This window comes from Arachis duranensis, chromosome 1 (genome assembly GCF_000817695.3).
Source record: "Arachis duranensis cultivar V14167 chromosome 1, aradu.V14167.gnm2.J7QH, whole genome shotgun sequence".
In the NCBI taxonomy this organism is placed as follows: domain Eukaryota; kingdom Viridiplantae; phylum Streptophyta; class Magnoliopsida; order Fabales; family Fabaceae; genus Arachis; species Arachis duranensis.
In genome coordinates this window covers 101316611-101332400 of record NC_029772.3, presented here as the reverse complement: position 1 = coordinate 101332400, position 15790 = coordinate 101316611, and the positions used below count along the sequence as shown (strand labels likewise).

Genomic DNA, 15790 nt, shown 5'->3' with positions numbered 1-15790 from the left:
AAAAAATTATAAATATTAAAAACAAAAATATACTTTACTCAAATTAAAAATAATTTTATAACAAAAAATTTGACTAATATTTCTCCTTTAAAATGAGTTCTTTATACTTTTCTAATTAAATTAGCTAGTTAGCGCCAAATATGTGGTCTTCGTTTCAAATTGGACAATACATGTTGCATACATTCTTACGGACTTGGAAATAGGGGTGCATATGGGCCGGGTGAAGTCGGGTTTGATATGACTCAGACTCGACCCGAAATATATACTGGGTCTATTTATTAGACCCGAATCCGACCCTAGACCCGATGAAACCAATACACTTTCGGGCTACAATTATACCGGGTAAAAATCAGGTGAAAATCAGGCCGTTAACATTACATTACGTTGATACCTTCTTGTAAACTTGCATGTAAAAATATCCAAATTTCCAAGGCTCCAACCATTAGTTAACATGGTAAAATTCACTTAGAAAAATATAACAAGAACCAACCATTCTTCAAAATTAAAGCATAACCACAATCAATATTAAAGCATAACCACAATCAATACTAATATTGTCTAATAATACCAAATATTTAAATTAATATAAATAACACAATCTTATGTATTAGTCTAAAATCTTATGCATTCTAAACATAAAACATTAACTTATAGTCTTATAACGACTAATAACACAAAATATTAAGGTTTACAATACTTAAATTCCACGTAAGAATAGTCATGATCCATCACTAATAACACAAAATATTAATTATGTATGATGACCGGGCCACCGAGCCGACTTCGGGTGACCCGAGATATGGACTGGACCCGACCCGAAATAATGACCGGGTCTATTTTTTGAGACCCATATCCGACCCTAAACCCGATGAAATCACTCCAAATTAGTTCCTAAAGTGTTCGGGACCGGGCCGGGCCGGGTCTGTGCACCCCTACTTGGAAAGATCACATTGTATAACTCTGTCGATGTGCTTTTTAACTTTCAAAATAACTATAAGAGTAAATTATTATTTCTACTATGAAAGTTGAAAAAACTAACATATCTATTCATAAAAAAAATTACTATTTGTACTCATAAAATATGAATTTTATATAATAAAATTATTTAAACACTAAAAAATCACATAAAAATTCCAAATTACTCTTATCATCATTCGCATCATCCACCCCTCCTTCTCTCCTTTTCTGTCTCTTCTTTGCTTGATTCAAACTTTGAGTTCAAAGGCACCACCACCTCATTTCCTTCATCACTACCATCACCACCACTACCACCACTATACTTCCATTATCATCTTCTTCACATAAAGCAACAACAATAATAATAGAAAAAGCAAATTGTCTCAGACCACCGCACCACCATCGGCGACCACCAAGTTGTCGCCCCCTCACCTGATTTTCTCTCATCTTCCTCTCTCTCGCCCCTTCTCACCCCTGTTCCCTTCTCTGCTCCTCTGCGTAACCACCACCTCGACATTCAACAGTTGCTGGCGCCGTCAAGTCCCACCCAACCTCCACTTGCTGCTACCGCGTCCTTTCCCCCCTTTCTTTCCTCCTCCACCCTTTCCTTCTCTCTTTCTTCTTCTTTCCCTCGCCTCACCTCCGCGAGCCTAGGACCACCGTTGCCTTCTATTTTCGCGGCCTTTCACAACCCTAGAGTCGCCGTCGCTACCTAATCGCTACCGTTACCCCCAACCTGTTCCAACTAGTCCTCCATCTCTCGCTAACACAGAGCTCCGATCCAACCCATGTTCAGTCTGCGGTTCCACCCGCTCTTCTTCAATCTGCAAACTCAGATACCACCAAACCTACATCACGCAACCATTTAAAAAAGTAGAAAAGAGAGAGAAGCAAATCACAGAAGGGAAGAGAGGACGGACTCTGGCGGCGGCGACGAGCTCAGAAAATAGAAGGAGAAAGAGAGGATGGGGTTAGTGGTGGTGATGGTGATGGAAAGAAAAAGATGATGCAGATGATGATAAGGGTAATTTAAAAATTTTATAGGATTTTTTAGTGTTTAGATAATTTTGTTATATAGAATTCATGTTTTATGAGTACAAATGATAATTTTTTTTTATGGATAGATGTGCCAACATTTTCAACTTTCGTGGATAGAAATAGTAATTTACTCTAATTATAATGCATCATGTATGTTTATTTCCACAGATACACTTTGACATCATCTGACAAGTAAATGACATAGTGCACGATGAACCACAAAAAATTGGTGCATTTTAGACCGCAGTTACAAAAATAAGATTCAGTTCATTACATATATAGTCTTCTCACTCTAAAATAAGCGGCATTTTTATTCAATAAAATTATCCTAAACATCTTATTTATTTTTTAAAACGGTGATGACATTTTCATGGGAATTGACCAAAATGGTGTGAACAGAAAAAGAGGAAAGTGATGGAGAGCAGGACGGCTAATAAAATCCACAATGAATGAATGCTGAACGCGCTATGCTGTTATACACCAAGCTTGTCAAATGTCATCAAATCGCCACTGTCCACTCTCCAGTTCCGACGATCGCCGTCCATTTCACCAAGTCAAATAGTCAATGTTCAACTCTCATACAACCCAACCATAGTAAGTACTAATTAAGTAGTATCAGTAAGTATCTCACTCATTTGAATATCTCTCTCTATACGAAACACCAAGTCCCTACACCAGACACCATACAGCGACAACAAACTCCCTCTTTCTTTTATTTTGTCCTTCTTTTGCCCCTCTCTCCACTATATAAAATAAAAGCATCTATTTCTGTATCAACCAAGTTCTTTAATACTCTTAAATGATATCTTTACACGAAACACAAGAGCGCGTGGGATAAAACAGAGCATGAAGCGGTGAAAAAGCGTTGTAGAAAAACAATTTGACCGGAAGTAATTGGAAAAAGAGAAAAAGAGAGAAAAAAAAAACGTCCGGAGCTTGGACCAGTGCCAGCGAGAGTGGTTTCTGTTTCCGTATCAGCTTTTCTTTTTCCTTTTTTTTTATTTTTATTTTTTATTGTAAATTTTTAACTTTTTAGTTTTTAGAGACCTCGTGATAATGCAGAGAGAGAGAGAGAGGGAGAGAGAGTGAAATCACAAAACAGAACAAAACCCTGTCCTTGCTCTCTCTCTTCAGTCTTCACTCATACACACTCTTCTGATGGCATTCCGCCGGAAAACTCCTTCTTCCGGCGTGGCACCAAAACGCTCTTCTCCTCGTAAATAATATCCCAATATAGAAACGCACCACATTATTTTATTCTCAATCAATCTTCACAAAATCGAGCGCAAAAAACACGCACCCCCGGCAATGGCGCTGATCTCTCGCAGCGTTACTATTGTCTTTTTCCTCCTCGTGATGGCGAGTTACCGGGTCAACTCGGAGCCAACTCAGGACAAACAAGCCCTCCTTGCTTTCATCTCGAAAACAAAACACCAGAATCGAATCCAATGGAACGCGTCCGACTCGGCCTGCAACTGGGTCGGGGTTCAATGCGACTCGTCCAATTCTTACGTGTACTCGCTCCGCCTGCGCTCCAACGGCCTCACCGGCCAGATCCCCTCCGATTTCTCCAACCTCACCTTTCTCCGCGGTCTCTACCTCCAGAAGAATGAGCTCTCCGGCGAGTTCCCTTCCTCCGCTACTCGCCTAACTCGCTTGACTCGCTTGGATCTCTCCTCTAATAACTTCACAGGCTCCATTCCTTTCTCGGTCAACAACCTCACTCACCTCACTGGTCTCTTTCTCCAGAACAACAGCTTCTCCGGCACACTCCCCAGCATAACCGCCAAATTGAACGACTTCAACGTCTCCAACAACAATCTCAACGGCTCCATCCCCAAGACACTCGCAAAATTCCCCAAATCATCTTTCGCCGGAAACATAGATCTTTGCGGCGGACCTTTACCGGCCTGCAGCCCGTTCTTCCCGGCGCCGGCGCCCTCGCCGGGGGAAATTCCACCTGGAAAACCTGTTCACAAGAAGTCAAACAAACTATCCACCGGCGCCATTGTTGGAATTATCATCGGCTCCGTCGTCGGCTTGCTGCTTCTGCTTCTTCTACTCTTCCTCTGTCTCAGAAAGAGGCAGCGGCGGCAACCTGCTAAACCTCCGAAACCGGTGGTTCCTGTTGCCGCACGTGGAGTACCGGCGGAGGCAGGAACTTCGTCGTCGAAGGAGGACATAACGGGAGGATCAGCGGAAGCAGAGAGGAACAAATTGGTGTTCTTCGAGGGAGGAGTGTACAGCTTTGACTTGGAGGATCTTCTTCGGGCGTCGGCGGAGGTTCTTGGAAAAGGAACCGTGGGTACATCGTACAAGGCGGTGCTGGAGGAAGGGACGACGGTGGTTGTGAAGAGGCTGAAGGACGTAGTTGTTACTAAGAAAGAGTTCGAGATGCAAATGGAGGTTCTTGGGAAGATCAAACACGATAATGTGGTTCCTCTCAGAGCTTTCTATTACTCCAAAGATGAGAAGTTGCTCGTTTACGATTACATGTCCGCCGGCAGCCTCTCTGCTCTTCTCCACGGTAACAACCTTCTCTTTCATTTTAATTAATTAAATTAATTCGACTTGATTTCTAGTACTGTAGTCCATTAGGCATTAGTGCTGGGTTTAGAATAGCGTACTTTCCTTATTGGTATTCGGTGTGTTCATACAGGAATTTCTTGACTGAATTGAATGGGTACAGCTGGTAATAGTTGTGGAGATTAGGTTATTTTTATAATTTAATAATAGTGTCACTGTTTAGCATATTATGTGTGCTTTTTAGAATTTGTGTTGGCGTGGGCTCGTAGATTGATGAATGATAATGGAGGTATGTGTGTACCGTATTAGCAGCAGTATTAGTGGCATCATGTTCATTAGTCTATATATTAATCAACGGGGGAGAATTGTTTATTAGTTTAAAGGAGGTGTATCGTGAGTGTGAAGTATCTAAAGCAGCATAGAGTGCGCTGCTTCTTGCTGCCTCTTAAACTATGCTTGTGAAGCAAACATTCTCAAACTCATAAGTGAGAGACAGTATCTTCATTCCCTTCAACTTAAACAAACAACAAACACTCATGACTCATCATAAACCAAGGACCCTTGTCTCACCGACAATTTTTTACGCCTTTTCTTTATTTATCCTCCTTTAAAGTGGAACAAAAAAGTCCCATACCCTACTATACTAAAGCAGAGTAAAGTCACTTGACCGTGTAAGTGAGGGGGAGAAAAAAATCTACTAAAAAAATTCTGACCGCAAATTCTATTGATAGCTATGTCTTGAAATATCAATATGTGCATTTTTGTGGCCTCACGAAATAGTTGGATTGTGATATATATATTGGGCTAAACCGGTCATGGCATGGGACAAGAAAAATCAAAATACATTGTCGTTGCAACGATACTAGTAGACAATGATTTTTGATTGGCCAACATTACATTACTCAATGTGAATAAAAGTATGTTACGGCACCTGTTATGTATTGCTATATGTGATTACAACTATAACCATAGTTTAACCACATGAATATCGTTATCAATGTATGTTTGTGACTCCAGGGAGCAGAGGGTCTGGGAGAACACCATTAGACTGGGACAACAGAATGAAGATTGCACTAGGAGCAGCAAGAGGCCTAGCATGCCTCCACGTGTCAGGCAAAGTGGTCCACGGCAACATCAAATCCTCCAACATCCTCCTACGCGGACCGGACCATGAAGCTGCCGTTTCAGACTTCGGCCTCAACCCATTGTTCGGAAACGGGGGCCCCTCGAACCGCGTGGCAGGCTACCGGGCGCCTGAGGTGGTAGAAACCCGAAAGGCAACCTTCAAGTCTGATGTGTACAGCTTTGGAGTGTTTCTGTTGGAGCTATTGACAGGGAAGGCACCAAACCAAGCGTCGCTTGGGGAAGAAGGCATCGATCTCCCCCGGTGGGTGCAATCGGTGGTCCGGGAGGAGTGGACGGCGGAGGTGTTCGATGCGGAGCTGATGAGGTTCCATAACATAGAGGAAGAGATGGTTCAGCTGTTGCAGATTGCAATGGCTTGTGTGTCTGTTGTGCCGGACCAAAGGCCCAACATGCAAGACGTGGTTCGCATGATTGAGGAGATGAACCGTGGCGAGACCGATGAGGGTTTGAGACAGTCGTCTGATGATCCTTCTAAAGGATCGGAGGGTCATACTCCACCCCAGGAGAGCAGAACCCCACCCAGATCGGTCACACCGTAACTAAAACCATTATTCAAAGGATGAAAATAAAAAAGAAAAAGAGAAGGTTGTTGAAATCCAAAAAGAAAAAGAGGAAAAGGACAAGATAGGGTGGTGGGTCGCTCTTGAAAATGTGCCAACGTGGTGGGTGCGTTACCCAAGTGAATGAATAATGGCGCGCGCGCGCTCGCTTTAGTTCGCCTTTGGGTTCCGGTTCTAGGGTGGTCCGCTTGATGTGTATTTTTATTTTTATTTAATTTTTTCTTCTTTCTTTTTACTTTTATTAATTTCAATGATTTTTATAGGTGGGGTAACCGGGAGGGTTTGAATTGTTCATGAAGTGAAGGAGGAGGTTGCATGAACTGATTGAGATTTGACCATTTCATGAATTTCCCTTTGGCACTTTACACATTTTTTTTCTTTCTAGTATCAATTCTTTACTAGTTTTTTTGTTTTGGTCTTGTAAAATGAAGGCATATATTTCCCATTTGTCATGACATAGTTGTCCTGTGCAAGTGCATACTTTCAACATAGGGCTAGGAGCAGGCCAGTTGTCACATAAATCATTGCATGAAAGAACTGTGTATCCACGTCACATATTTAGTAGTATTACTTAACTGGAATTTACTGTATTAACTAATATTAAAAAAATGGATGGTTCAGCACGCGCGCATGTGAGTGGTCCGTTTTGTTATATGCATGTAAAACTGGCGTCACATGGCAATATGGCATGCAAGGAAATGGGTAATGGGAAATTGTGACAAATAAGGAAGATGATTTCATCGCTGGCGGGTCGGGTCCATCATATTCCATTGGTCTAAGAGGAGCTTTCTGCTTCCATTGTTCCCCGTTTCGTGTAGTCTCTTTACTTGCCCGGCCCCCTTTTTCCTTTACCCTACGCTCTACACATACATATACATGCTTCCTTTCAGGAACTTTCTTATTAACTCGAAAGCTACTTATCAGTTAATTGTCTCTTTCGGACTGGCAACATATTAGTTAATTTTCTAATTAAAGAGAAGTGATTACTGAAGGAGCAGATTGATTAATGGTATTTATTAAAGGCGGCGTTAGAAGTAAAACAAAAACAAGTTTTACATGCAACGGAACGCGCTAGCTAGCTAGCTCATGCCTCATGGTGCTTGCGTTGTTCCGTCGCTTTCCTCTTGGGGATTGAGATTATTCAACTCTACTAGCTGACACGTCTCATTATTAATAGGAAGCTAAATTACGTCATAAAAATCATTATTCCTAAATTATTCGAACTTTTTCTTTTTAATATTATATTACTAGAAGTGAAATCTTTCATCATGAACCAATTTGTGTGTTAAACATAATTATGGCTATTTACAAAACGTCTGTGAGATTTTGTGTTTCTTCAATTAAAATAATATTTTTTTAACAAAACATCAGTGACATTTTGTGTTTTAATAATTAAAATAATATTTTTTATTACAAAACGTCAGTAACGTTTTGTTCTTTTATGATTAAATTTTTTTTTTACTACAAAACGTTTTGTGTTACTACCACAATCGTGTAAAACACTAAAATGATCAAATATTTTTGTATTTCTCATTAAAATTATTCATATATAAAAATTTTAGCCAAATTATTCACTGATGGTTCCATTTTAGCTTAGATAGAAGCTAATTAAGGAGGTTGAAGAGTCACGTGGTTTAGAGACACCGATAGACTTCTTTTTGGAGGGACGCTAAATTGACTGTTCCTTGTTTCCTTCCTTCCTTCCTTTTCTTTTCTTGGCTTTGTCTTGCTTCGCATTGACCACGGTAATTCTGCGTCTCCCTTGGCCTAATGTAATTAACAATGATTAGTTATCATTAATCATTACATGTTATTATGCAATTGAGTTAGTTTCCACCGGGGCCCTACTCCACCTCCTCGTTTACGTGTGTCACACTAAAGTGTAAACTCTCAGCTCCAATCAGCTAACTAAGAAGAGCATCCAACTCCAATAAATATCACAAATATATATTTATTCAATTCTTTTTTTGGTGTCATTTATTCAATTCTTTGATATTCTATTACAAATTATATTTTAATACTAGAAGTGAAAAGTATACATATAAAATATCTATAGAAATAGTACATATAGTATTCTTCTCGTTCTTGCTTGAAGCTTGCTATGTATTAAATAAAGAGTAATATTAGAGAAATACTAATTTTAAATTATTTTATTCATAATTATATATTTATTATATCTAATATTATTCAATTATTCCAATGTAAAATAAGAAATACAAAATGAAATAAAAAATAATTAAAAAATACAAAATAAAATTATTTTAGTTTATTTTAGACTGATTTTGTATTTTCTATTAAACAATTTTGTTAAATAAATTGGGTAGCACAATGCAATCCTCGAGACATTGTTTATTTTGTTAATGTAGCCGTTAACATTAACGAAAATCTTTAAGTTTCAATTAGAGTGCTCGTATGGGAGTGGCAGCATCACTGACAAGTCACAAGTGCATGTTTCATTTGACCCATAAATAACCCAGACTGAAAATACTATACCTTTTTAGTAATTAATCTGATTAACTGAATAATTTAATCGTATACTCTCCATGCCTCCATAAAGTGAAACCAGAGAGTGCAATGTATATGAAAGCATGCATTGGAATGATGAATAATAATCACGCATATGGCCGGCTGGTATATACAGGGTACAATATTAGATCATAAATGACAAAGTTCATCAAAGTCACAAGAAAAATCAAAGTATAAGGGAGAATGCATTAAACGTATCGTCCGATGTGAAATAACAAAACTAGATGTGATAAAAACTAAAAAGGTAGTGGAAGAAGAGAAAAATGCCAAATGGCTTAAGGTGTATACTAGATTAGGAATAGAACATTTACATATGAGAGGAGTGTTAGGAGCCACCAACTTTTGTCATTTATAATCATCAAGTAATTATTAATAATATTTTTAATAGTATAAAATTTTATCCAATAGTATAAGATTACTCACTTTCTTTTACTAGTTACATAATAAAGTTGTTCCATAAACTTTTCCTTTACATAAAATGATTACATGCTAGTAACATTGAAAAAGGTAGTGCAATAAGTGGTATTACATATACGTTATAGAGGAGCCTTGGGATCTTAGGTTACTTAATCATAATTGCCATCCACATGATATATAAAATAAAAGAAAAAGTTATGCATGTCCATCTCATAAAGTAATACTCTCTGCCTCGAAGTGTTTTAGATTCCAGATTAGTGCCGTTGGTTATGGGGTTAGCTTTCGCAGCATTGGATGCATATTTGATACACAATTGCTATATAAACACCAACAAAAACATGAGGCCAATAATAATAATAATAATAATAATAATAATAATAATAATAATAATAAATTATTCCTAATTTCCTATCGTCATCTTTTTTATTTGGTCTTTCCCGGCCACACTTTTTGTTGTATTTGCTTATTGTTTTTAAATAGCAATTTCCTACTTGATAATCCTTATTAATTTAACTAGTCTAATTACTCTATAATATAAACATTCAAAGAGTTTAATTTTGTTAGTTAGTACGTAAAAAAATTATAATTTATACTTTTCACTAATTAATAAATTCTTTTTGTGGATGATTGTTTGAACAGTAATAAACATATAAAGTAGTTAAAATGTATGTGTCCCTACTCCCTATGCTTTAAATTCGATTTGAATCTAAAGTCATCATTTGAATTATTTTTTTCCTACTTAGGATTTTAATAGGTTTGACAGTCATAATGTACTCTTTAGAAATTAGAACTAGTAGGGTTCAATTTGCCTTTGGAGATGAGAGTGTGAAGTGTATGTGTACTAGAACAAACCTGTTTTCCCTTTTCTTTGGTTGGAGCATTGTTGTTGACAGTTACGTTGAGGAATTTATGCAATTCCTTTAGAATATGACTTATTAATTATATCATAAATTTTAATCTTTTGTATCTGAAATGCAAGATATGTATCATCTTTTATAAGAATGCCCAACTCACTCCATCAACTTTATTAAAATCCTTTTTTCCCCCTAATTTGTTTAAAAGATATGTTATAAATTTTGAATTTTGTATATTGCAAATCAGAAATATTTGGAAGCCAATAATAAAATAGCCAAAACACTCCAAATTTACTATTTTTATGTTTTTTTCAAAGATAGTAGGTTATATTTTATTAATTATTAAAAAATAAGATACAAAGATATCCAAAAATAGGACAGTATAATAAAATGTAGGGATTTTCCAAAACAATACACTAAAGGTATTCATCCAACGGTGTATGGTTGAAAAACGAAGAAAAATCTTAAAGAAGAAAGAATGATAAATCAAACTGAATGAAACTAAGAGATTGCTTCATGGAGATGACGATTTAAACTGGGAGTTCATTGGATTTCACGAAGCAACTTGACAGAATTTGCTAGAATGTCAGACGACATTGAAGTAGAAACTTCAAAAATTAACTTGATGAGGTTGGAAAACTCCAAATTAATATGACGATGATAAAACATTATTAAGATAATTAATTAGAAATTATTAATGCAATTATTGGTGCACATTTGTTGATTAGTAATTTTATTGATTGCAGATTTTGGTAATTGGTATTAAGCAATGGAAAGCCCAAAATATTCAGCCTTGGTACAAAAATATTTTAATCATTATGGCTGCATTGTTATTATAACTGGCCAAAAAAATCTTTAAGCAAGCTCAATTAAACCTTTGGTGAAAGACCAACTAGTTTGGTCCGAATTGAAAAGAAAGAAGGAAAGGGACAGTGCTTGATTAGTTTTGGTTACCCACACTCCTTTTTTATGGAATTCAAATTTTATGAACTAGCTCTAATTGCCTTGGTAACATGAAAGAGAAAATGCAAGTGATTTGATGGTATTAAATGAATTTTATACGTTACTAGGCAAAAAGCATGAGAAGTTGGTTTTAATTGATTTTAATTGATTTCACTCATTACTTTCAAAGCTTTTCTTTTCTCTTCTTTCTCTTCAGTTTTGGTCACATCTATCAGAGGAAGATGGAAGGAAGAACAAGCTATCAGATGAAGGAAGAAGAAGCTAGAAGCAAGAAAAGGACTAAGGTGATGATGTCCTTAGCAAAAAGAAGATCTACAGTATGGTGTGGCTGAGATCTTTACCACAAAAGGTAAGATGTGGTGAGGAAGTCTCAGGATCACCATGTCTAAAAATGGAAGAAATCCAATTCGGTCAGAGAAGAATATCCCTGGGGTATGGCTTGTCTCTACTTTTGTTTATCCATCACAGGAGGTAGCTACTGTAGCTACGTGGGAAAAAAGCAGAAGATAGAGTAGATGGAGCTGTCAAGGATCAAGGGTTCATCAAAGGTTAGAAATCCTTCTTGGGGACCAAGTTAAGATGGAAGGCTCAGATTGATGAAGCTTGATGAAAAGGGATGACAGAGAGGTAATTGCATGTTGGTTTTTTTATTCGGTTCCCTCTCTCCTCTCTCTGGCCGAATCGGATTTGATGATTGAAGAAGAAGAAGTTGGCTCAGTTCAACCGTTTCAACCTTGGAGGCTTCTCCTTCTATAATATGGGTGAACAGCCAGGGTTTGAAACAAGGAGAAAAGAGTGAAAGCACAGAGTTCTCATAGCTACCCAAGCTAACAGAAGGTTTTCTCCTTCAATGTGTTTCATGTTGTATTTTTCTGTTTAGTTTTGTCTGTCTTGAGTCTCATGGTAAAAAGACAAACAAATGTAAGATTTGTAAGAAAAAGCCAGTGAGCGGAAAAAGACAGAGAGTACAAAAGTAAAAGAAAAATTCATAGATGTCTTAAAGATCCTTTGTACATCTGTGTTGTGTATCATGATTCTGTGAGAATTTCCTTGCAAGTTGGGCTAGCACTTTGCAGTTGAAAGCTTGGTAAGTGACCAAGTCAAGTTCAGGATTGGGAATAGATTCTGGATTTGTCCCAAATAGGAGGGGTAGTTCCTAGGGAGAATTGGTGTCTGTAATCTGCATGATTATAGCGAAATTCCATCATTGTTGTGATGGAGACTGGATGTAGGCTGCATTGCACTTAGCAGCTAAACTAGGATACTTCTTGGTGTGATTCTCTCTCTCTTTTACTCCATTTTCTGTTTCTGCTGCATAGGAGACAAAACTGAAAAATATCTCTTACCTGGTTACGAGATAAAAAAGAAAAAGTCTCTTGGCTAGATACGAGACAAAAAGCAAAAATATCTCCTCAAAGCATTCTAAAAGACAGCAAGTGTTACTAAGCAAAAAGGGGCTAAGATTCAACTCCCCTTCTCTTAGCCACTTATTACCATCAATTGGTATCAGAGCTTGGTCTCAAAGAGATCAAGCTTTGCAGCTTCGAGAAAAGATCCAGATGGCAGAGAACAATGGCTCAAATCTGGTGTCCTGCAATCTGACAGAAGGACAGTCAAGCAACATACCTCCTCTCTTCAATGGAAAGAACTACACTTATTGGAAGGAAAGAATGAAGATTTTTGTGCAAGCAGTAGATTACAGACTCTGAAAAATAATCCTGGAAGGTCCTCAATTTCCAACCACTACAAGTGCTGAGGGAGTGGTCTCACTCAAAGGCGAAGCCAGTTGGACTGAAGAAGACTGAAAAAAGGTGGAGCTCAATGCCAAGGCTATCAACTTGCTCAACTGTGCAATCATCTTCGAGGAATACCGACGGGTATCACGATGCACAACGGCAAAGAAAATCTGGGACAAACTTCAAATCACTCATGAAGGAACAACACTAGTGAAGAAGACCAGAATAGACATGTTGAACAGAGAGTATGAAATGTTCTCAATGAAGGAAGGAGAATCGATAGATGAACTGTTTGAAAGATTCAATATCATCATCAATGGTTTGGATGCTATGGAGATCATATATCCTGAATCTGTGCTTGTGAGGAGAATTTTGAGAAGTCTCATAAAAGAGTGGAAAACTAAGGCAATTATGATATCTAAGAGTATTGGTCTTGATTCTATGACTTATGATGACTTGAGAGGGAATTTACTTGTATTTGAAAACACATATTTGAAAAAAGATACAAAAAGAAACGAAATAGCTCTCAAATCTGTTACTAACCCTCAGGATGATGAATCCAGTGATAACTCTTCTGTAAATAAATTTGTTTTGTTTGCAAAAAAAATTCAGAAAAATGGTGAAACAAGGAAAGAAGCAAGGGAAGCAGCTCAAGGAAACATAAGAAAGATTTCAGCAAAGTGATCTGCTACAACTGCAAAGAGACTGGGAATTTCAAATCCGATTGCCCTAAGTTGAAGAAGGAGGAGAAGCCAAAGAAGGGAAAGAAGAAAGGACTGATGGCTTCTCGGGAAGACTTAGAAAATGACTCAGATGAAGATGAAGAATAAAAAACCAAGTCTCAACCGTGCCTTATGGCAAATCACATTGAACAGGTAGTATTTCACAACCCTGACATTGAAGACATTCATCTCATGATAGATCACCTTTCTGAAAAGATTAGATGCTTTCTAAGTGAAAACCAAGATCTTGAGTCTCAAATCAAAATTCTTAAAGGTGAAAATGGTTTTCTAAAAGAAAAATTGAGAGAAGTTGAAACCGCTGTTGATCTTGTTGAGGAACATAAGCGGTTGAAAGCTGAAATTAAAGGTTGTGAAAAACAGCATTCTGTAGTGGCATATCTAAATTGTTTTGAAGAAAATGAGAAGTTGCTTAAAGAGGTAAAAAGACTCAAAGAGGACTTAGCCACCTTTGCTCAAAGTTAAGAAAATTTAAATAAACTATTGGCTAGTCAAAAATCTCTGTATGATAAAGCTGAGTTAGGATTTCAGAAAACTGAAAAATTTGTTAAGAAACCTTCTTTTGCAAACATGGCATCATCCTCTAATGATGTAAGGTTTCAAAACCCAACAAGCTTTGTAAAAACAGCAACTCAGATTTTGTAAATTATGCAACCAGAATGGACATTTTTCCATTCAATGCTTTTTTATTGAAAGAATGATTGAAAACAAAGTTTGTAAAATTGTTTGTGATTACAATGGCTTGGGACAAAAAAGATGGTTTAACGTCAAGGAATCCAAAACGATTTGGATACCTAAGGTCACTTGAGCTTATTTTGTAGGTGTGCTAGCATCCAAGCGGAAGGACAACATGTGGTACATGGATAGTGGATGTTCTAGGCATATGATCGGAAAGGCAACCTTCTTCATTAAACTTGATGAATATGATGGAGGGTTTGTCACTTTCGGTGATAATGGTAAAGGAAAGATAGTGGCCATAGATAAAGTTGGTAAGAGCTTTTCTTCTTTCATAAATGATGTTCTTCTTCTTGATGGGTTGAAACACAATCTACTAAGCATTAGCCAATTGTGTGATATTGTATATGAAGTTATTTTTACGAAATTGGATTACTTAGTTATTTGTAAAAAATCTGGAGAAATTTTGTTTGAAGTTAAAAGGTGTAACAATGTGTATGGATTGACTCTTGAGGATTTAAAAGATCAAAAAGTAACATGCTTTACATCACTTGAATCTGAAAGATGGCTTTGGCATAAGAAATTGGGTCATGCAAGCATGTACCAAATTTCTAAGTTAGTTAAGAAAAACTTGATGAGAGAAATTCCAAACATTAAATTTGATAAAGATATTACTTGTGATGCTTGTCAATTAGGCAAACAAGTAAAATCCTCTTTTAAACCAAAAGATGGAATCTCCATTAAAAGACCATTAGAAATGTTGCATATTGATCTTTTTGGTCCTACTAGAACTCAAAGTTTAGGAGGTAAACACTATGGTTTGGTGGTGGTAGATGATTACTCTAGATTCAGTTGGGTACTCTTCCTAGCTCATAAGAATGATGCTTTCCATGCTTTTTCAACCCTTTTCAAAAGAATTCAGAATGAAAAAGATTTGAAAATTGTCCATTTGAGAAGTGATCATGGAAAAGAATTTGAAAATCAAGATTTTGAAAAATTTTGTGATGATTTTGGAATTGCACATAACTTCTCATGCCCTAGAACTCCTCAACAAAATGAATAGAAGCCTTCAAGAAATGATTAGGGCTATGCTTTGTGAAAATGATATTCCAAAATTTTTGTGGGTTGAAGCTGTAAATACAGCTTGTTATATTTTGAATAGGACTATCATTCGAAAGGGATTAAAGAAAACTCCTTACGAGCTATGGAAAGGAACCTCACTAAATCTTAAGTATTTCCACATTTTTGAATGAAAATATTTTGTACTTAACAATAAAAAAAATCTTGAAAAATTTGACCCAAAATCCTATGAAGGAATGTTTGTTGGATACTCTACCACTAGCAAAGCATTTAGAATTTACCTCAAGGAACATAGAATCATAGATGAATCCATACATGTATCCTTTTGTGATACTAATTCAATTCCCAGTGCCCTTTTAGATGATGATACAGGAAGTGAAGCTGATGTGAACCATCAACCAAGTCAAGAAAGTCCCAATGCTATCCCAAGTGAAGAACCTGCCCGTCCAGATTTGTCTCATCAGGATGGATGAGACATTTCATTTTTGTCTCCTGAACCAGTTAGAGAATCCAGAACAGAACTATCTGCTGAAACTCATCAAGGCAAAACCTTACCTAGAAAGCCAAGAGAA

At 37.1% G+C, this 15790-nt stretch overlaps 1 protein-coding gene across 1 annotated transcript; it reads left to right on the top strand.

Moving 5' to 3' along the window:
* Positions 1 to 3036: 3036 nt before the first annotated feature.
* LOC107469560 (probable inactive receptor kinase At2g26730) lies at positions 3037 to 6682 on the top strand. The gene is made up of 2 exons (XM_016088935.3): positions 3037 to 4522; positions 5539 to 6682. Exons 1-2 carry the CDS (start codon positions 3304 to 3306, stop codon positions 6204 to 6206), a joined length of 1887 nt encoding a protein of 628 aa, XP_015944421.1. The 5' UTR covers positions 3037 to 3303; the 3' UTR covers positions 6207 to 6682.
* The last annotated feature ends 9108 nt before the right edge of the window (positions 6683 to 15790 follow it).